Raw genomic sequence first — 23,121 nt, 5'->3', positions numbered from 1 at the left:
GTGTGTAGTCAATGGCTCCTTGGATGCAGGGAATCCAACTTTGGCAGCAAATTCTCTGGCTCGCTCTGCCTGGTTAGACTTGCTGGTCTGAAAATGAATGAAGGTACTGACCCTTCAGAACAGTGCGTTGGTGACGAGCTTGATGCATTTGTCCAGCTGACTGGGAGACACCACATAGACCTCCCACTGACCCCTGGAAAGAACCTGAGACGTAGCTCAGGACAACAGTCACCCTAAGAGCCAATGACATAGGGTACCCACATACACAGTTGGAGGTGATTTTGGGATCGATCATTTCACATATGGAGTTGACAGCACACAAATCTTGCTTTGCAATGTTCATTTGCCACAACATCAGCACAGTATTTCCAGCAGCACCAGTGCCATTTGCACTCCTATTGCCTAAATGCCAGTGAGTGGGATTTCAAATATAGTCATAAGAAGTGTCAAAGGCAATTTTGTGATCCCATTGTGTTCAAGTCACTTTCCATCTGCCAATGTTTAGTTCACTTTGTGGACTCCTAGCTGACAGATCTTTTCTCATTCGGAAAGAGGTCTCCAGAGGCGTAATGCAGTAACCGGCCGATTTTTCAATCAAAGTTACACTGTTATATGATTTGGAATTATATTTTTAAAATGAAGGATATTTGTTCTTAATGCTTCCTAAACCTGGCGACATTGCACATACTAGACACCATTTTCATGGCAAATTTTAACCACTGCAAATATACTTGCGTACATACCTCAAGGCACAGCAAACAGTAAACATGTGTTGCAGGGTCAATGCAATAGTATTTTGATTGATGAAACCTTACGCCAAAAGTGATTTAATAAAAGGACTTCATTCACACAGATACTACAGGTCAATGGCAAATGAAAATAAACAATGTATGCCTTCTTAGTTGTAATGCTGCAGGCACGTCAATTTTTTTGCAACTTTGCTACTTTGTTTAGTGATGTTTTAAAGCGCATATAATTTTCTCACCAACTTTGTAGTGTACGCATCCTTCCAAGTCCCCAACTGTTGTCCAACCTTGCTTTTTCTCTACTTCAGGATCATTGTGCAATATCTTGTTTCTTAACCAGGACAGGTAATATACTCGCAATTTGTTTTTCTTCCCTTTAAGCAGATAATACAAAATTATTGCAGCTTAAGTTTAGAATAATAGCTTATCTGTGTAACGTAATATAATAAAAGTATATAGCAAAATATCATAACACGAGTATTGTAGTTTGTAACGATATGCCCATGAATCTGCTGCCAAGAGTTTTGGATGAAGTGCAGCTGAATGATTCATACCTGGCCTCTTCTCACTGAAGTTCTTTTTCAGTCTTTGTACTGAAAAGTTAGAGAGGTGTCTGCCTGGCTGAGATTTGGAGAGGGCCTGAAGCAGGTCAGACCAGGAATCATTACACCTTTCCATGTATAATAAGCTTACTTCACAGCTAAAACCTCGATGATGATCGAGTGTAGTTTTACTCTAACTCACCCGAATTCAAGGAACAGCTTTAGAGAGGACAACTAAAACCATTGAACTGTAACAAAGTGAAAAGGTTCAGTACATAATACATAGAAACAACTTAAATTTGATGAGATATCTAAGCCAAGTGAAAATATTTTCTCGGAGACAGAGCTCACCTATGGGATTTGATCAATGATGTAGAACTCCAAATACAGAGGGGTACCATTTTGCCCTCCCCTACATCCAAATATAATTGTGGTGGCAACAGGCACTCAAAGACTGGCAATACAAACTAAGTGGAGCTGTAAGAGTATCTACAAAAGTAAAAGGACTCAGGCAGTGAGACGTCAACGGAATTAACCCAATTAGATTCTGAACAAGAAGAATATTAAACTGGAGAAGAACCACTACTCCGGGTGGGGGAGAAGGAACACCGTCCACCAGAACTGGAGACATTTGACAAGCAAGCAGGAGCAGCACTGATGACTTTTTGAAGTGAGAAAGCTACTTTGATAGTGGAGTCTGATAATGAAGGCAAATTCGAGTACGCACAACTTTCTCGGGAATAATTTCACCAAATCCAATCTGATACCAACTTCTGCTGAAGAATCATGGCATAATTTGTTTGGTAGGGTAACAAACTACCATAAGTATAAGGGACGGAAATTAAGATACCACTACTTAATAGTAAGGCGCACAATTTATTCATGTGGATCCAGTAAAGGTCAAAAACTATGAAAATGTACAATGTGATATTGTGGTTACTTTTGACACAGGCAAGCTTTTTTCGAAGAATTTGCATGGAACTCCACACAGTTATTTGGGAAATAGTCAATCAAGCTAGAAGGTATTTGGAAACTGTGGCAGAATGGAGAGTTTAACAGATAATAATACTGAGTGGCAATTAATTTAGAAAGAACTCAAGTTGGTCTAAGAACATACCAGTTTGATCAGTACATGCAAGGTTGTTGCACTGTGTTGTCTGTGTGGAGTTTGCACATTCACCCGTGTCAGTGCGGGTTTCCTCCGGGTGCTCCAGTTTCCTCCAACACGCAAGGTGTGCATGTTAGGTTGACTGGCAATGATAAATTGCCCTTTAGTCAAGTGGAACTAGCAGGGTAAATACGTGGGATTACGGGGATAGATAGGGCCTGGGTAGGATTGTTGTCAGTGCGGGCTCAATGGCCTCCTTCTGCACTGTAGAGATTCTATGAAGTGAGACAATATGACTTTATTGCAGAATTTCAGAAAGCAAATGGATGGCCAGATTCTTCCCATTCCTGAGCTATACGGCACAGAGAGATCTGTAATGCTTCAACACTGGCAATGTCAAATGTGCATGATATTAAAATTTTATTCTTTATTCTTTAATCATGAATTGGATTGGCATATTACAATTGGTTGTAAACTTGTTCCTTGAGACATCATAATTAAGCAAACTGCTTGCAGCTTGAATGTGTTTACAAACCAGATAACTAGATCGGAGAGTTCCAAAGTTTTGAAGCAGACTTAACACTTGTAAAAATTTCACATTGACAAAAGTCTACAAGGCAAGACAGCTTGTATCCACAATAGACAGAGCAGATTTTGGAATATGGATTATAAATTAGAAGTTGTGCATGAATTAGACTCGGTAGGCCATTATAGGCAATATAATAAAAGCAAAACATTGCAGATGCTGGACCTACGAAACAAAAGCAAAAAACACTGAAAATACACAACTGGTTGAGTTAATGTTTCAGGTCGGTGATTTGTCAGATCTGCACTTCTACGTATAGAACTGCCAGGCCTGATGTGTATATTCAGCATTTTCTACAGGCCATATTATCTTCTCCAAAACAATATCCATGGTTCAATAAAATTACATTCCATTAACATTCTGTACGAGGTGGTCTTTGGTGCAGTGGGCAGCATCCCTACCTTGAACCAGAAGTCCTGGGTTCAAGTCCCATTCTGGGGGCTCGATGGCTACAGAAGTACATTCACAATGTGGCTAAAGTAAATTTTTCCAATACCGCTATGGCAGACAGAGAGAGAAGGAAGGTCTCCTGGTCAGCCAAGCTTGATGTAGAGTGGCACACCTCAAGCTATAGACTCTGGTGAAAAGTTGGTGGCCTGTTCTTGGAAAAACTAGCTATGGAAACAGGCATGTGCTTCGACTGCCCCTTGCATCATTAGACACAGCAAGCTTCTAAGTCTAACAGTCTCTGGTACAAGTATCAAGTTGTCCGCTGATGACAGATGAGAAGAAACTCAGGTTATCGTTTGGCGTGAGGCCCTATTTAAGAGAGATGATCTGAGCAAGATAGATGTAGATGGTATGAAGTTCTAAAGGATCAAAGAGTTCCTGGTTAATTTGTTTCTTTTCCCCAGGAGATGAAAGAAATTTGTTTTTATGTAGAGGTGGAATAAATTAAGGGAAATACTAGTTGAAATCATTTTTTGAACATACCATTCCCATTCAAATTCGTCATGGGTTTAAGTTATGTTTTGTAACCCACTATTTTTTGCCAGAAGCAAAATTAAATGTTAAAAACTAACAATTCATTGCTCACTAAACATTCCTCTAAAAATAAATGTTTTTATAATTCTAAGCTTTGCATCCATATTCTTAATTATATAGTATTTTGCAATTTTACAGGTTTATGTAGTAAATATTTTGTAATTAGGTATATCTCTCCCTCAAAACACAATTTGTTTTTTTCCATTCAGATGCCATCATTCACTCAGTTCCAATAAACAAGAACTGTTGATTACAGGATACTACTTTTATTCACAATGAGATTTAGTAAGAAAACCATTAAATACTCTTGCAATACATATCACTCTCAACCCTGAAAGGTACTATTCCATTTCCTGTTAGTCTTCCTATTTCAACAATAATATTTCCCAGAATAGGGGTACAGAATGAATGGCTCTCAGTTTTCAGTCGTCGTTCTGTAATCAACTACTTGAAAAAAATGTGTTCACATAATACTCCAGAGCATTTTCTCAGAGTTTAGAACTCGGTTTTGCACTCTTAGCCAATCAAATTTGAGTTCTCAACCTTGGGTATGCAGTCACTAGATTTGTAAAGCGGAAGGGCGATGGCTTTTCACTGGGGAACAAAAAATGAATCAACTTAAGCTGCCCTCACCTATCAAAATAGTTAACAGTTATACAATAGAATTTCTCGAGCACAGAAAGAGGCCATTCAGCGCATTGAGTCTGCACTGACTTTCTGACAGAGCATCTTGCCCAGACCCACCTCTTGCCCTATCCCCTAACCCCATGCATTCACCCCACTAATAACTTACACACCATGGGACGCTAAGGAGCAATTTAGCATGGCTAATCCACCTAACCTGCACATCTTTGAATTGAGGGGGGAAACTGTAGTGAGCACCTGGAGGAAACCCACACAGACAAGGGGAGAGAATGTGCAAACTCCACACAGTTATCCAAAGCTGGAATCGAATCTGTGAGGCAACAGTGCTAACCATTGTGCTGTGTACTGTTAAAATGTAGAAAACCCAACTCCTCAGTGAAAAAGCTGCATGGCCCAGTAAAAATCTTTTTTTAAAAATCAGGGATTGGCAGACACAAGGAAATAACTTAATAATCTCCAAATCACATTTATAGTTTGAATCAATTTGAGATTCACCATTCTTAACAATGATAAAGGAAGCTCAAAGATTTTGTACCTTGATTCCTAACTTTGCTACAAGAGTACAAATGGACAAGAGTATTCAGACTAACAGAGTCTTCGTCTCAATTGCAATTTGAAGCTGGAAATTTAATAGAACCATTTTCATCGTTTAAAAATCTAAAACAACAAAGAACCTACTCTAATAAAAAAAACCACGTAAATTTGCTAATTTCATGGCAAAATATTTCACTGACAGTCATTTCACAGTATCGAAAGGTATGACAATTTTCAAGAAAACCATACAATAAAATAACAAGTTCAAAGAGGGAAACTCCAAAGTAATTACAAGTGTGCAGCATAACGTTTTGATCGCATTTCCTTCTTGTACTAAATTTAAAGACACCTTCATTGCTCACCAAATAGTTATCATGTTTGTTCTTTATAGTTCATAAAGTTAATTAAATATTCCATTATTTGTTTTCACTACGTCAAAGAATAATTTATTTCACAACAAACGCCTTACAGTTTGAAATGATGATGCTTCAATCAGTTTCTTGTCTGGCCACATGCTCTGGGTCAGGGCTGTTGATGAGTGTCAATCACAGTCGGATTGTTATTCTGATCTATTTCACGCACACTAGAATGCAGCAGCACCTTTCCCATTCAACCTTCCAACTGGGACCGCGTGAGAAAAATGCAATGCAGGTATTCAACAATCCTCTTAATCTAGTCAGTCTAGTGCAGGCGAATGAGGGGAAAGGAAGAACTGCTCCCTGTTTTTACAGGACTTGTGGGAGAGGGTGGTGTCAGATGATCAGCATGGGGAGTGGAGAGTGAGCCAGGAGGCCAGGTTTGTCAGGTGAGGGGTTGGGGGTTGGTGGGTAGGAGACAGGGAAGTCAGCACTGTATAGGAGTTGCCAATGCTTTTTTCTAGTCTGCACTGACCCTCCAAAAGAGCACTCAACCTCGGCCCCCCTCCCCGCCCTATCCCCGTAAACCACATATTGATCATGGCCAATCCACCTAACCTGCACATTTTTGGACTGTGGGAGGAAACCCAAGCAACCAGGTGAAATCCACGTGACAACATGGAGAATGTGAAAACTCCACATCGTCACCCAAAGCCGAAATTGAACCCAGGTCCCTGGAGTGGTGAGGCAGCAGTGCTAACCACTGTGCTATTTTTGACTCCTAGTAACTAGATTAAGCATAGGCCAATCAAACAGCAAAACTCACTCTAATCTGAACCCAACGACTTGATTCCCAAACTTGGGACACATCTTAGTCTTTTTTCCCAACTAACAAGATTAGTCACTTTGGTGCCAACTTGTGGGAAGCTATTAGCAGTTCCTAGCAGAATATAGACTGGATTGAGACCATTATATCTTAATTATGCAAGATCCTTATGCTTGCAAGAAAAGATGAGACCTTCATCTTATCAGTCTGAGCCTGATTCTACCAGAGTTGTATATATCAACCAAGATCTTCCAAATAGTGGCACAGTGGTTAACACTGCTGCCTCACAGCGCCAAGTGCCTGGGTTCGATTCCCTGTCTGTGTGGAGTTTGCACATTCTCTGTGTCTGCGTGGGTTTCCTCCGGGTGCTCCAATTTCCTTCCAAAGTCCAAAGATGTGCAGGTTAGGTGGATTGGCCATGCTAAATTGCCCCTTAGTGTCAGGAGGACTAGCTAGGGTAAATGCACGGGGTTATGGGGATAGGACCTGGATGGGATTGTGGTCAGTGCAGACTTGATGGGTCGAATGGCCTCCTTCTGCACTGTAGGATTTTATAATGCTATGATTCAAAAAGGCTTACATCAATGAAGCTGGTGCTTAATACCATTCAACAAATGCAGAATGGTGCTGCCACCCAGTGGCTCCCTCAGGAACTGAGCATAAGTGTCCAGCTTTGTTTGGGTCTGGGGAGTGCCGCCAAGTCCAGCATTTGTTACTCGTTCTCAATTGTTCTTGAACTGAGTGGCTTGCTAAGCCATTTTAGAAGGTAGTTAAAAGTCAATCACATTTCTATGGGTCTGGAGTCACACACAGGCCGATCTAGGCAAGGATGGCAAATTCCAGGAACCAAATGGGGTTTTACAACAAACAACAATAGCTGTAATGATCACCGTTACTGAAACTAGCTTTACATTCCAGAATGATTAATTTGATTTCAAATTCCCCCAGCTGCCATGGTGGAGCACTAGCCTGAGCTTCTGGATTATCAGTTCAGTGAATGTCACTCAAGTTCATGCATTTATATTGAGTTGCTTGATGTCACACCTGATACTTTCTCCTTCAAGTGCAGAATGTCTGCAACAGGACATACAGATTGACAGCAATAGGCTGTGAAAGTCTCTTTCACACTGCTCAACCTTCCAAAGAGAAAGAAAAGCAGAACAAGGTCATTCAACTCCAATGGCTCCTTGAAATCAATCTTAAACGCAATGTGATACTAAGGACGGCTCCATACAAAGAAGGGAAATGAGGGGGAGTAAAACCAGAATTCAAGCTCCTCAAATCCTTTAATGTACTAAGACAGTAAACATACCATCGGACTCATTTACAGTCGGACATGGGGGGAGGAACAACTGAGTGTTCAATGGTTCCAGTAAATCAGAATTAAGAAATAAGGACAGGGGATAGACATTGGTTCCAAACACTATCCCTGACAAAATTGATCTGATCAGAGAGCGTTTGGGTGCATGCAGACAAAACCAAGGGCATGTCCAAGTGCCCCACTGGAATCAGGGTTCCAAGAGTAAAATCATGGGCGATGGTGCTTCTCTTGTTTGTGTGCTCCTTCCCCCACCACCCCACTTCCCCTCAATCATACTTTTTTTTTTGAAGTGACTTCAATGTGTTCAACAGGTGAGCCTGAAGCTAAATATCTAAAAGGTAAGTACTTTTCACGTTAAGCCGATCTTGGCAATCTCAGGGATATGCATTTTTTAAACTACCACCAGTTTCGCACATCATTTGTAACATTTTTGATGTAGCATATATTGTCTACGTTTCCTTACAGACTTCATATTCTGAGGTGATATATTGGCACCTCCACCTCTGTACCACCTTTCTCCTGCATTTATTATTTTGCAGGATACAACGACTGAATTCTGATATTACAGTTATTTGCAGATTCTTAACTGCACTTTTTACCTGCAATGCGAACTCTACCAGTCTTTATTTCCAACAGACTGTAATACTGAGATGTCAATTAATTTACAATCATTTAATTCAGTTTGCAGGCCTTTTCTTTAAATTTGAGACATTAATTGTCCCTCATTATGATTTGCATTAATTCAGAGAGGGTGCGAGAGAAACCCTGGCCATCAGAGAGGATGCAAGAGGAACCTTGGCCATTAGGTAAGGCACGGAAGATCCCGCTTGTGGTCAGGGCTGGAAAACTCTGCCCTCAGTGTTTACCGACATCCAGGTGCACCTGCCATTTATTGTGCGTGTGGTGTGTTCAACTGTTAATCCACATGTACCTCTTATTAACCCTGAATCTTAGCGGAGAAGACAGATGTTACAAATTGTTCCATATTTCTCACCTCGTAAAGCTTATTTTTGTTTGTCCAAAATCTGGAATCTTGTGGCTTTATTTTCTTAAAAGTTTATTAGTCACAAATAGGTTTACATTTACTGCAATAAAGTTACTGTGAAAATTCCCTAGTCACCACACTATGGCGCCTGTTCGGGTACACCGAGGGAGAATTCAGCATGGCCAAGGCACCCAGCCAGCACGTCTTTCAGACCGTGGGAGGAAAACCGGAGCACCCGGAGGAAACCCACACAGATATGGAGAGAACGTGCAAACTCCAAACAGACAGTGACCCAAGCTAGGAATCGAACCCGAGACCCCGAAGTTGTAAGGCAGCAATGCTAACCACTGTGCCACCGTGCCATCCCACCACTCAGCAAGTTGAATCTCAAACTTTGTCTAATTTAGACAGAACATTGTTGGTCCCTAACTGTATCTTGCCAAAAACCTGGGGGTATGGTCCAGGGGCATAGGAATATTTTCAGAATATGGAGTCTCCCATTTAAGATGAAAGTCGAGGAGGAATTCCTTTCCTGGGTGCCGTGAATCTTTTGAATTCCCAGCCCTAGAGAGCAGAGGAAGTTCAGTCATAAGGCTGAGATGTACAGATTTTTGAACTATAGGCAAGTCAAGGGTTATGGCAAACAAGGAGGGAAGTGGAGTTGAGGCCACGATCATATCAGCTGTCATCTTACTGAACAGTGTAGTAGGCTATAAGGGCTGCACGGCCTACTCCTGTTCCTATTTCTTATGTTGAAAGCTCTTGGCATGGGTAATGTGTGCCAATTTGCCTTAACACTGAACTTGAATTGAAATGTGCAACCTGATTTCAAATGGACAGCTTCCCATCTTAGTTGTATGCAAATCACTTGACAAAGGCCTGATGGTATTACCTCAATATACGGTTAGTAAAGGCTGCCGCAAAACAGAATTTACCACAAGTGTTTGATATTTCTAGGTGCCAACAAACACTTACCTGATATTGTTACCAAAACATTCAAACCCTCAAGCACATCCATCTGCTGAAAGCGCCTACGATTGATCAGAGGATACACCTTCCCTTGACCGCTCCTGTCCAGCAGCATCAGCCCACTTTCTGTACCCACTAATAAATTCACACCTGAAGAAAGTAACAGCAAAAAGTAAACACCTTGTTCATTTAACAATACTGAACATTTACACTACTATTGTAGCATTAGTGTAGAGCAGTGTTGTTTTGTGATGACAGCTAACGTTATAAGCCCCAAGTGAGCACTGAGCTGAATCAAGTCTTTCTATCCTATTTCAGAGTAAGGTCAAGCTCCAAGTCTCTATTTGTTCCACAGCCTCTAAGTTGGTCCAAAAGTAAACTGCTCTACAGTAACACTGCATTTGTAGTTGTACATACTCAATTCAGATAAAAAGGCTAGGCAGATGGGCAATGTAAATTTCATTATTCACACACAATCTTACATTAATTTATATTCACACAGAAGAACTATTGGACAGATGAATGAAAAGAACTTGCCCCATAAAGCAGCACAAAGAATCTCAGAGTTGAATCTCTTCTTGTACTTGCGGATTTCTGGTGTGTCACTCTGTGGCCTTATATTAGTTGGATTTACATTGACAACAGATCCTTTTCTACTTGGATCTTGCTTTGCCGACTCTGGTCTAATCTGATCACTAGAAAAAACAACTGCAAAAGACAAACATCAAAGTTCCAAATCAGTACAATGTGATACCCATTCATACCTCCCCCAATCGTCATTAACAATGCTGACAAATCCAAGTCAACATAACACTATTTTTTGCTGTGTTAATAATTCTCTCATGTTTTTAATACTGCCAGGCCACTAGCTTGAGCAGCTGAGTGTGCAAATCACAACCAGAAGTATCTGTCACAGAACTGACACAAATTCTCTTGCACTGATTTGTTGCAAAAGTTTTCAGCTGAGTTGCGTTACAGCGTGTTGCAAAGTGAAGAATTTCAGTTTCTATGATAGTGGCTACAACTCCCCCAAAAATCACATAATCTATCAATGATTTGTGCAACATCTATTGGTGCATTCGTGGAAAATGTTAAATCACCTTTATTTTCTAGGATAAAAGTTGAAAAGTCATCGAGTAAGTTTTCACTTCCTTGGCCAGTTCCATGGAGAGGATGAAACACCACTTCTGCAGGCAAATAATTTGGTTACTGCATGCTTGGTCTTTGAATTAGCTTGATATTTAAAATAATTTAAAAAATATATCATACAATGGGCTGGACATCAATTGACATAAAAATTTGCACTCGAGTTGCCAGTTCACCATTATAATAACAATAAAGAAATTAACTGCCACTAACGTAATGCTCCCTACATTGTCCTTTTGGGAAGCAAATCTGCAATCCTTACCTGGTCTGGCCTACATGTGACTACAGCGCAACAGCAATGTGGTTGAATCCCAACTGCCCTCTAAGAGCAACTAGGGATGGGCAACAAATGCTGGCCAACCAGCGATGCCCATGTCCCACGAATGAATAAAAAAACATCTCTGTGAACATTGTGATCAACTGCAGCCAGAGGTAACCTGGCTGTTTGAAAACCCTTTTGTAGGGTAGGATAGGTAGCAGATGTAGGTCATTTGAGACCTTAGGGGCTGATTGTCCCTGACCTTTTGCAAGTTGCACCAGACCCAGGCAAGGGTTCCACGCTCTGTTACAAACCAGGGCCAACAGTGGAACCAGCAAATTTATGATGATGGTGATGGTGGAAGAGCAAAAGCTTACAGGTGGATCCTTCAGTAGGAGGACTTGTATTTCCTTTAAATGCACAAGGAAGACAAGAGAAATCACCTCATGTACTCTTTTCCCTAGTCATGTTATTCATTGAAATTATGAGCAACTGAAACGTGCAGGACTGGAGCAGATCACCAGATCACCACCAGAGATGCAGGCCATCGCTGTGGTCGGATTTCAAATCTTTGAGGTGACAGTAAGATGAGCTTCTAATTGATTCTGACACTGATTGTAAGTTGACCAGCTTTGAGCTGGCATATTCTAGATTCTGACCCTATGTCACCAGTACTAAAGAATGGAAACCAAAACATAGTGATATCTCAAATCTACTCAGGTGGACAATAGCTATTACTGACAATGCCACAACTCCATGTTACTGCCAATGGGATTGCACAAACCATGATGCAATTTTTAAGTACAGAAATCATCTATAATAATACTCAGTATTTATCTGTCCAGACTGGTCTGATTAGTTGCTTTGGGAGACAGATCTGTTGATGAACAGTACCTAATATATGCAGAGACATGAGGGACATGCAAAGGTTTAGAACATGTGAACCATATTCGGCTGCCAATAGTTGGTTATGGTGGCGGCTGGATGCGGGGACGGTGGTGGAGAACAAAAGCAGCATATGGCAAGAGGAACCCAACAGCAATGCCACCCTGGATGAAGAGATTGTTTTTCCTGAGGTTGAGGATGAGTGCGATGGCAAGACTATGATGGGGAAAGCATGGGGGAATAGAAGTAATGGGATGGGGATGGCATGAGGGAGTGGCATGGGAACCTGGAGTGGCATTAGACAGGTGGCATGTGACAGAGGAGATGGCATAGGGGGATAATTGAGATGAAGAAATTGGTTAAATGTGGCAAAATGACAATTATTTGAGGCAGGTTATTATTCAAAAGCTATTCTCTGTGCTAAAAATTCAGATGAATTAGATTTGGATAAAAATGGTTTAGAAATGCTGTCAGGTGAAAAATATAAACCAGCATTGATTAAGAGGAAAAGCGGAATATGTTCAGACAATCATGATCACTCAAAAGAAAATACCGAAAAACAAATGGGACTAAAGACTGACCAGTCCCTGGGCCTGCAACATGCAACCTCAGGCCTTACAGTAAGTGGCTGGATTGGTTTTAATAAATGAGATAGTGGATGGATTGGTTTTAATATTCTGAAATTTCCTGGATTCTGCAAAAGTCCCAGTAGATTGGAAAACTGTAAATATAACCCCCTCCATTCAAGGAAGGAGGGAGACAGAAAGCAGGAACATGTAGGCCAGTTAGCCTAACTGGGAAAATTGAGAATCCATAATCAAAGAGGTAGCAGGCCATAATACAATCAAGCAGAGTCAAAATGGTTTGGTGAAAGGGAAATGGTGTTTGACAAATTCATTAGTTATCTGAGGATGTAACAAGTAGGGTAGTTAAAGGGGTCAAGTCATTCTCGTCCCTGAGGGATTGCAAAAGAAGAAGAAAGAGTTAACAGGGTACCAGTAGATGAAGTGCAGTTGGGTTTCCAATAGACATTAAATAAAGCGTGAAATTAATGATTTCTGCACAAGGGTGGTATGGTTGATATATTAGCATGGATAGAGGATTGGCTAACAGGAAACAGAGTAGAGATAAATGGATCATTTTCAGTTTGATGAACTGCAACGAGTGGAGTGCCACAGGGATCAATGCTGGGGCCTCAACGATTTACAATCTACATTCATTACCTTCATTAATAAGTATATTACAACCAAATTTTCTGAAGATACACAGAAAGACAGGAAAGCAAGATGTGACAATACAAACAGTCTGCAAAGGGATACAATAGGTTAAGGGAATGCACAAAAATTTGGAAAATGGAGCATAACGCGGGAAACTGTGAAGTTGTCCACTCTGGCTGGAAAAATAGAAGAGCAGAATATTATTTAATTGAGAAAGACAACAGAATGATGCGATCGAAAGGGAGCCCTGGCACATGAATCACAAAAAGCGAGCATGCACAGTCAGCAAGTAATTAGGAGATTAAATGGAATTTTGGCTTTTATTGCAAGAATGAAGAAGTATAAAAGTATGCAACTTTATAGAACTTTACAGGGCATTGACGTCTGCACCTAGAGTATCCTGTACACTTTTGAACTCCTTATTTCATTGGAAGCAGTTCAGGAAAAGTTCACTAAGATTATTCCTGGATGAAAATGTTGTCTTCTGAGGAAAGGTTCAGCAGGATGGGTCAACACCTACTGGAGTTTAGATGAATGAGAGGTGACCTTATTAAAACATAAAAGATTCTGAGGGGGCTTGACAGCAAAGATGCTGAGAGAACTTTTCCCCTTTAGTGATGGAATCTAGAACTTGGGGGCACAGTTTAAAAATAAGGGGTCTCACTTCATGCAGGAATTCTTCTCTGAGAGTTGTTAGTTTTTGGAATTGTCTGCCACAGAGAATACTGGAGGCTGTGAATATATTCAAAGCTGAATTAGACAGATTTTTGATTCACAAGGGAAACAGTTATAAATCAGGAAAATCAAATCAGCCATGATCTTATCGAATGGCAGGGCAGGCTCAGTGATAGGCCGATTGATCAATCCTGCTCCAATGAATGATCCTATTCTACGGACAAAGATGATGATAAATAGTCTATGTCCTCCAGAGTTTCTATACAGTCTAACTCCAATACACATGACAAAGCGCAAATATAGACTCAAGAAAGCAGCAATTGCAGGCTAGGAAGGCAAGGAATCCTGTGGTGAGTAACTTACCACCTGACACCCCAGAGCCTGTCCACCATCTACAATGCACAAGTCAAGAGTCTAATGGAGTATTCTCCACTTGCCTGGATAAATGCTGCTTCAACAACAGTGAAGAAGCTCGACATCATCCAGGACAAAATTGGCATCCCTCCCACAAACATTCAATCCCTCCATCACCGACAAACAATGGCAGCTGTGTGTATGATCTACACACAGGAACTCACCAAAGCTCCTTTGGCCCAGGACCACTACCATCTAGAAGGACAAGGGCAGCAGGTACATGGGAACACCATTACCTGGAAGTTCCCCTCCAAGCCACTCTCCATCATAACTTGGAAATATATCGCAGTTCCTCCACTGGCACTGAATCAAAATCCTGAAACTCACTCCCTAACAGCATTGTGGGTGCTCCTCTGCTTTAGGGACTGCAGTGGTTCATGAAGGCAACGGGCACCACCTTCTCAAGGGCAATTAGGAATGGGAAATAAATGCTGGCCTAGCAGTGACGCTCACATCTTGTAAGTGAATTTTTAAAATGTCACCATGGAACTTAAATCTGAAATAAGGACTCTATCATGGATCAAGATTGGTATTGAGGAAGATTTTTTCTATGATGATAAAGGCTGAAATTGTAACAAGAAAATTTCAAGGACGTAGTGTGTTTAACCGTTGAATAATATTGAACCCATCGGATGTAAGCCTGCATTTTCCACTCACGAGAAATGAGTTCTCAATTAGACTTCCTTGTTCTAGGACTATAAACTAGCCAGATTCTTTGACAATATTTATATCCCTCGGCCTGGTTTCATACATGGACAAGCTTTTTATAGTGTTTTCAAGAGGGGGAAGTTTTGAATCTGGTAAACTTTTTAATGAAGGAATAATCCACAATAAATGCTCTCAGTTCTGCAGTCTTGATTACATATCCATTACAAGATCCGTCTATTCCTGCAATATGGATTTTGATGGCTAGATGTCATATGTTTTGCCCAACCCCGGAGTGGGGGTACAAAGGGAGCCCGAGGGTCGGAGTCGGGGGACAAAGGGAGCCCGAGGACCGGAGTCGGGGGACAAAGGGAGCCCGAGGACCGGAGTCGGGGGACAAAGGGAGCCCGAGGACCGGAGTGGGGGGACAAAGGGAGCCCGAGGACCGGAGTGGGGGGACAAAGGGAGCCCGAGGACCGGAGTGGGGGGACAAAGGGAGCCCGAGGACCGGAGTGGGGGGACAAAGGGAGCCCGAGGTCCGGAGTGGGGGGACAAAGGGAGCCCGAGGACCGGAGTGGGGGGACAAAGGGAGCCCGAGGACCGGAGTGGGGGGACAAAGGGAGCCCGAGGACCGGAGTGGGGGGTACAAAGGGAGCCCGAGGACCGGAGTGGGGGTACAAAGGGAGCCCGAGGACCGGAGTGGGGGTACAAAGGGAGCCCGAGGACCGGAGTGGGGGGTACAAAGGGAGCCCGAGGACCGGAGTGGGGGGTACAAAGGGAGCCCGAGGACCGGAGTGGGGGTACAAAGGGAGCCCGAGGACCGGAGTGGGGGTACAAAGGGAGCCCGAGGACCGGAGTGGGGGTACAAAGGGAGCCCGAGGACCGGAGTGGGGGTACAAAAGGAGTCCGAGGATCAGGAGGGGACAAAGGGAGCCCGAGGATCGGGAGGGGACAAAGGGAGCCCGAGAATCGATCGGGTGGTGGTGGTGGTGGTGGTGTTGAATCAGAGTTGCAAGGGGAAGTGAGGGAAAAGAGTTAGAGGGTTAAGTGAAGAAAAAGAGGGTTTCTGAGTGTGACTGGGTGGTCTGCTCTGTAGCTACCCAGGTGCAAGGTGAGATTTACCGCTTTATTCATTTTTGGGACATGGGTGTCGCTGGCTGGGCAACATTTATTGCCCATCCCTGCTTGCCTGATGGCAGTTGAGAATCAACCACATTAATATGGCTCGGGAATCACATTAGGCCAGACCAGGTAAGGACAGCAGATTTCCTTCCCTGAAGGACATTAGTGAACCAGATGGGTTTTTCCCGACAATCGACAATAGTTTCATGGTCATCTGTAGATTCTTAATTCCAGATATTTATTTTTTATTGAATTCAAATTCCACCATCTGCCATGGTGGGATTCGAACCTGGGTCCCTGGAACATTAGCTGAGTTTCTGGATTAATAGTTTAGCAATAATACCTCCTTGGCCATCGCCTCCCCCTACTTACTTCCTGAATAACTGTCCAGGTATGTATTTCAGAACTGTCTGAAGTCTCCAACTCTGAGTTAGAGTTGGGGGGTGCCGAAGTGTAAGGGAATTGCCCATTAGAAGTTTAAATTTCCCACACAATTCCCACAGAGTCACTGCCCTGGCACTTCCAAAAGGTTTGCAATATATCTTGAGGGGCACATCCGGTTTCTGATAATCCAGAGACCGAAAGATCTGAGCCAATATAAATTTAATAGGTACTTTTGTGAGTAATATTTTGATAGGGAAATTTTAATTGCTCAAAATGAAACTGGAATAGGTAATAAAGCTGTTGAGGGAGCTGGTTCCTGAGATTATTCAGTCCTTTACTGACATTTCAAATTACTTTTGAATTTACCTTCCTTTAAGTGCAAGCCACGCATGTTGTCTGATTTTACCGTAGTGAAGGTGATATGACCTTTTGTGCTCTACATTAGTTAGCTCCTTTAACATCCTAACAATAGCATTCGTATCAGATAGGTGAAGGAAGGAGGCTTGTGGCTTACATATGGGTATCCGGAGTGAAACTAGCAAAGAAATGAGAGGTTTAGACTATGATTTTCCAAAATTCTGTGAATTTTGGGAGTGGCAAGTATCACTCTGCTAATCAAAGACAGAAAAACAAGGAAAGACTGAACAGGCATAGTTAAGTTGATAAAATACTAGAATTTATCATACAGTACAAAATTATTCAGCACTTGAGAGATAGGTGAGTTCATCAATTCAGACTTAATTTCTAACAGGCAAGTCACAATTGATCTGCCTTGCATATCTAATTGAATTAATAACAGGGACTGCAACTATATGCATTTTCATAACGCAGTTGATAATGGCAATGTAATCAAGGAGAACGTGGCCATGTGGCTAAAGATAGTTGAAGATTGGAAAACAACCAAAATAAAGTTTCTTGGAGTGAAAATGTGTTGCGAGTAGTGTTCCAAAGTTTTCTGTGTTAGGTCAAAGATAGAATATGTTCACAAATCGTTGAGGTTGTAGGATATGCTGATAAGGCGTTTTTAAAAAATGGAGAGAAGACTTGGCTTTGTAGGCTAGGGCATTGAATGCTAAAGCAATTAGTTGCTAAACCTTTACCCTCAGCTAGGGTAATGTGTACAATTCTAGATACAACACTGTAGGAAGAATGGCAAGGCTTGGAAATGAACAGAGGAGACATACCAAGAAGATACCAGGAGTTACAGATTTTAGTTATGAGGAGAGTTTGGAGTGGCTGGGATTGTTCGCAAAGGCAGAAGATTTTAAGAGAAATTAGAAACTGCTACTTCTGTCAAGTGGGTGGGGAACAAAAAATAAAAGATCCAATCATAGCAAAAGGAATAGAGAACATAAGAAGATTCTCCCCCTCTCTCCCCCACCCCCCAGACAGTTAAAATCTGAAATGTTAGGGCTATGGAAGCAGATTCCTTAGGAACTTGCCAAAGGCAATTGAACAGTACACATTTATAAGGTCGATGGAAAGCTGGGATGTGGAACTAAAATGGATAATTATTTCAAAGAGTTGGCACAGGTACAATAGGCTGGGTGCCCCCCTTCTGTGCTGTAAGATATCATAATCAAAGAACACAAGAAATAGGGGGAGGAGTACACCATACTGCCCATCGAGCCTGCTCTGCCATTCATTAAGATCAGGGTTGATTTTGGGTTTCAACTGCACTTTCCTGCCCGTTTCCCATATTCCTTCATTCTCTGAGGGACCAAAAATCTGTCTATCCCAACATTCAACAATGGAGCTTTAATAATCCTCTGGGGCTGAGAATTCTAAAGATTCACAACCGTTTGAGCATAATCATTTTTCCTAACCTCAATCCTAAATGATTGGCCCCTAATCCTCAGGCTGTGCCTGTTAGTTTTACACTCCCCATCCAGTGGGAACAATTGCTCAGCATCTACTCAAATAACATCCTGGGGCTTGCAATTGACCAAAAACTGAACTGGACTAGCCATATAAATGCTGTGGCTACAAGAGCAGATCGAAGGCTAGGAATCCTGTGGCAAGTAGCTCACCTCCTGACTCCCTAAAGCCTGTCCACTGTCTACAAGGCGCAAGTGAGGAAGGAATGTGATGGAATGCTCTCCACTTACTGGGATGAGTGCAGCTCCAACAATACATAAAGTTTGATAGCATCCAGGACAAAGCAGCCTGCTTTACTGACATCCCATCCACAAACATTCACTCCCTCCACCACCAATGCACAGTGGAAACAGTGTGTACCATTTACAAGATGCACTGCAGGAAATCAGCAAGGTGCTTTTCACAGCACCTTCCAAATCACAACCATTACCATCTAGAAGGTCAAGGGCAGCAAATACATGGGAACACACCACCTGGAAGCTCCCCTCCAAACCATTCTCCATCATGATTTGGAAATATATCGTCATTCCTTCACTGTCACTAGGTCCAAATCCTAGAACTCCTTCCCTAACAGCACTGTTGGTGTACCTAAACCACATGGATTGCAGTGATTCAAGAAGCTGCTTACAACCACCTTTTCAAGGACGATTAGGGATGGGCAATAAATGCTGGCCTTGCCAGTGAAGCCCGCATACCATGAAAGAATGAAAAAAATAGCCCCTTCAGAATTTGGTATGTTTCAATTAGATGCCCTGTCACTGTACTGCGTATCTAAGGCATGTATCTAAGCTCTTTAGGATGAGTATTACAGCAAATTTGTACAATTTCATTTCCTTCAAAAGTGAATTACAGTCAAAGAATTCTCACAAACTCTTGTACTATGACAAAGTTTAACACTTACCCATGGAAGATATAGTGGTCCCACTCGATGGGGATATTTGCAATAATCTGGGATCTATAAATGGTGTGAATGATGAAGAAGATTTGTGTTTCTGGAGTGTGTTTCCTGCTGGCTCGGTCTGGAAAAGGAACATTCAATTATGATTCATTAACAAGAGAAAATGAAAAGTACAGAATGCATTCCTTGTTAATCATAATTGCATATCTCGGATTTTCCTTGCCAAAATATGTATTCACTTTTCAATGGGAACTAATTTTGCATTAAGAGATCATAAGTACTTAACACTAGAAAAAGAAAATTTGTAAGTCATGAGCTTATCTGACATGCATCTATCTTTACCACACCTAAACCAGGGCCAAGACATCTATGTTGTATTGAAGAATGCAATAATCCACGAAGAAATGTACAGTGAATTCTGCACAAATGATCATACCTTAAAAATGTCAACTTCAAATTGACGTTGTATACTATACAGAAATAAAATGTGGCAGACAAGATTTCTTTTAATTTAAAAAACCCTGACCAACATATTTAGTGATCAAAATAAATGGCTTTGTTGTCAATGGTTTTAGGTAAATTAGACTTGACAGGTTAGATTAAGTGGTGGTTGCGATCCTCAAATGTAACACTTTGTTGTTCAGCTGTTTCATGTCATTTTGGTTACAGAGTATTTTAACAATGCAGAATTTCAACAAGATGTGAAGTAATTTAGACGTAAAAATAGAAAATGCTGGAAACAGTCAGCAGGTCTGGGAGCATATGTAGAGAAAAATAATTCATATTTTGGGTCTGTGACCTTTCATCAGAACTGGGAAAGGTTAGAAATGTTATAGATTATCAGCAGGGGAAAAGCAGGATGAGAAAAACAAAAGGGAAGGAAAGTGGGGAGGAGGGTAGGAGAGACAGAAGGGTGCATGATGCTAGAGGGAGCGATAGTGGGACAAGTAAATAAACAAAAGATGTGTCAAGATATAGCATGAATAGCAGGATCGTGAACAGCTGCCACCTGAAAGTAAATTTTTTAATGGAAATAAGAAATGAGAGAGAAAATCAGTGAAGAAAAAAAATGCACAAAATGGGATCAGAAGTTACAATCTAAAATTGGAGAAATCAATACCACCAAGCATATCTTCCCCTCATCTCTCCTGTGAGCTTTCCGTAGGGACCAATCCTTCCGTGACACTTCGGTCCACTCCATTACCCACAACACCTCATCTCCTACCCACTGCACCTTCCTATGCAATTGCAGGAGGTGGAACACCTGCCCCTTTACCTCCTCCCTACTCACTGTCTAAGGTCCCAAACACTTCTTCCTGGTGAAACAGCAATTCACTTCCACTTCTTTCAATTTGTATTCGCTACTCCCAATGCAGTTTCCTTTACACTCGGAGTCTAAATGCAGACTGGGTGACTGCTTTGTGGAACATCTTCACTCTGTCCACAAGCACGACCCCTACCTTTCTGTCGCTTGCCATTTTAATTCACCATTTTGCTCTATACCCAGATTTCTGACCTTGGCCTGCTACAATGTTCCAGTGAAGCCCAATGCAATCTGGAGAATAAGCACCTCATCTTCCGATTAGGCACTTGGCAGCCTTCGGAACTTAACAGAGTTCAACACATGAGCTCTGGTCTCCATTTTGATATATTTTTCTCTCCCTCTCCCCACAGGACCAATCTGTCAATTGTTCTTATGTTTTGCTTTCAGAGAGCACTGACCTTTGTTCCTCTATTAACACATTCTGCTATCTGACCTTTATGCCACCAATAGCACCTGCTTTAATTTTTAACACTACCATTACCACTCCCTTTGTCTTGTCCATGACAAGCTTGTCAAATCTCTACTGAGCTTTCACCTATTCCTGACCTTTTCGGTCCCATCCTCCCTCAACAGTACAAAACCCATCACATTTCTACCTCTGAATGTTAATGTTAACCCTGTTTCTCCACAGATGCTGCCAGACCTATTGAGTTTTTCCAGCCTTTTCAGTTTTAATTTCAGATCTCCAGCATCCACAGTATTTTGCTTGTATTGTAGAAAATTAATGCTGCGGACCAAAGGTTAAGTGCCCAGTCACAAGATGAATTGCTCTTCCTCGAACTTGTATGAGCTTCATTAGAACATTGCAGCAGGTCAATAACAAAGGTGGGGAATTAAGATGACAGGTGACTGAAAGCAACAGAAAGGTTGGGGTCACACCTGTGAACTGTACAGAGGTGTTGAAAAGCGGTCACCCAAGTTTACGTTTGGCCTTCCCAAAAATAGAGCACTTTGTAAGCAGTGAATATGGTATACGGTATACTAAATTAAAAGGAGGACATGGAAATTGCTGTTTCACCTAAGGGAAGTGTGCCCCTTGAACGGCAAAAAGGGAGGAGATAAAAGAGCAGGCATTGCATCTCCTGGATAAGTGTCATAGGAATGGGAGTGGCTGTTCAGACTAATTGAGGAATAAATGAGGGTATCGCAGAGAAAATGCTGAAAGGGGAGGTGAAGGAAAATCCATTTGGTGGTGGCTTCATGCTGGAGGTGGTGGCAACTGCAGTGGTGATCTGTTGTATGCAGAGGCTAGTGAGAATGGAAGGGAACCCCATCATGCTTCTTAAATACATGAAACAGAATAGGCAAGCTCGAGGAGCACATCAAACACGGTGGGGAGGGATCCTTGGTTGGGGACAAGGGGCCCAACCCTGAACCATCTGTCCTTAGTAAAGGCCTCAGCTTCATTCCCTTACACATCCACCTCAATGTACTGAGCTCGACATGACGGAGCTCTTCTATAGTCACCTTCACCTCTGTGCTCATTTCTTTGGCCAGGTGTCTTCCCTGAAAACACCACACCCTTTCACCAGTCTCCAATATTCTCCCCCACCTGGATCCCTCTTGTTTCTTATCCTCTCTATTCTCTGCCCCCCTCAGTCAATCCACCCAATCTCCCTCTGAACTTGCTGCACTCCACTTTTTCAAGTCCACCCCTGACATTGTCATCAAATGTGCTATCAAGAGTGATGCTGTTGCTGTCTGACATACCAACCTTTACCTAGCAGAGGCCAAATGTTGACTCTGTCACTTCCTCCTACACTCTCCCGAATCATGACCCCACCACTGAACATCAAGTCATTGTTTCCATGACAGTCACCGATTTCAATCTCTCCTGGAGGTCTTCTCTCTACAGCCTGCATCCTGGTGGTCACCCAATTCCAACATCCTACTTCTACCTCCTCAAAACACACAAAACAGGATTCTCTCAATATACTCATCCCTTTAACCTGTTCATGCTCCACTGAGTTGCTATGGTGAGATGACACAGTGGTGATGTTACTAGATTATCAAGAGGTCTGGGCTCTGGGGTCATAGGTTGAGATCTCATTACAGATGCTGGCGGAATTTAACTTCATTTAATAATATTCAATTTGAGCATATTATTTAAATGGAGGGAGATTGCAGAACTCAAGGTATAAAGAGATCTGGGTGTCCTGGTGCATGAATCACAAAATGTTAGTATGCAGGTACAGCAAAGACAGACAAATAAAATGTTGTTTATTGCAAGGGCAATGGAACATAAAGGTAGGACTATTTTACTACAATTGTACAGGGCAACAGGCAAGACCATATCTGGAGTACTGTGTAGTTTTGGTCTTATTTAAGAACAAGCAGTTCAGAGAAGATGCACTTGACTGATACCTGGAATTGAAGACTGGGTGGGGTACTCGAAGGGGTGTTTTTTGAGGAAAGATTTGACAGGCTGGGCCTGTAGCCACTGCAGTTTAGAAGATTCAGAGCTGATCTTATGGAAACATAATATCCTGAGGGACTTGAGAGGGTGGATACTGAAAGGATGTTTCCCCTTGTGCAAGAGACTAGAATCAGGAGACACAGTGGGGTCTCCCATTTAAGACAGAGAAGAGAAGAATGTTTGTCTCCTTGGAGGGTCAGGAATCTTTGGAACTCTCTTCCCCAGACAGCAGTGGAGGCAGGGTCTTTAAATAATT

At 42.0% G+C, this 23,121-nt stretch overlaps 1 protein-coding gene across 1 annotated transcript in view; it reads right to left on the bottom strand.

Moving 5' to 3' along the window:
- Positions 1-23,121, bottom strand: part of LOC144499679 (mitogen-activated protein kinase kinase kinase kinase 4-like) — a 308,944-nt gene that overhangs the window by 19,192 nt on the left and 266,631 nt on the right. Inside the window, 4 exon segments of the mRNA XM_078221948.1 lie at positions 986-1,120; positions 9,609-9,752; positions 10,140-10,310; positions 19,129-19,246. Of these exon segments, the coding sequence (XP_078078074.1) occupies positions 986-1,120; positions 9,609-9,752; positions 10,140-10,310; positions 19,129-19,246 (568 nt within the window).

The sequence above is a fragment of the Mustelus asterias genome, chromosome 10 (genome assembly GCF_964213995.1).
Source record: "Mustelus asterias chromosome 10, sMusAst1.hap1.1, whole genome shotgun sequence".
In the NCBI taxonomy this organism is placed as follows: Eukaryota; Metazoa; Chordata; class Chondrichthyes; order Carcharhiniformes; family Triakidae; genus Mustelus; species Mustelus asterias.
Note: the sequence above shows the minus strand (reverse complement) of the source record. Positions and strands in the feature narration are given on the sequence as shown.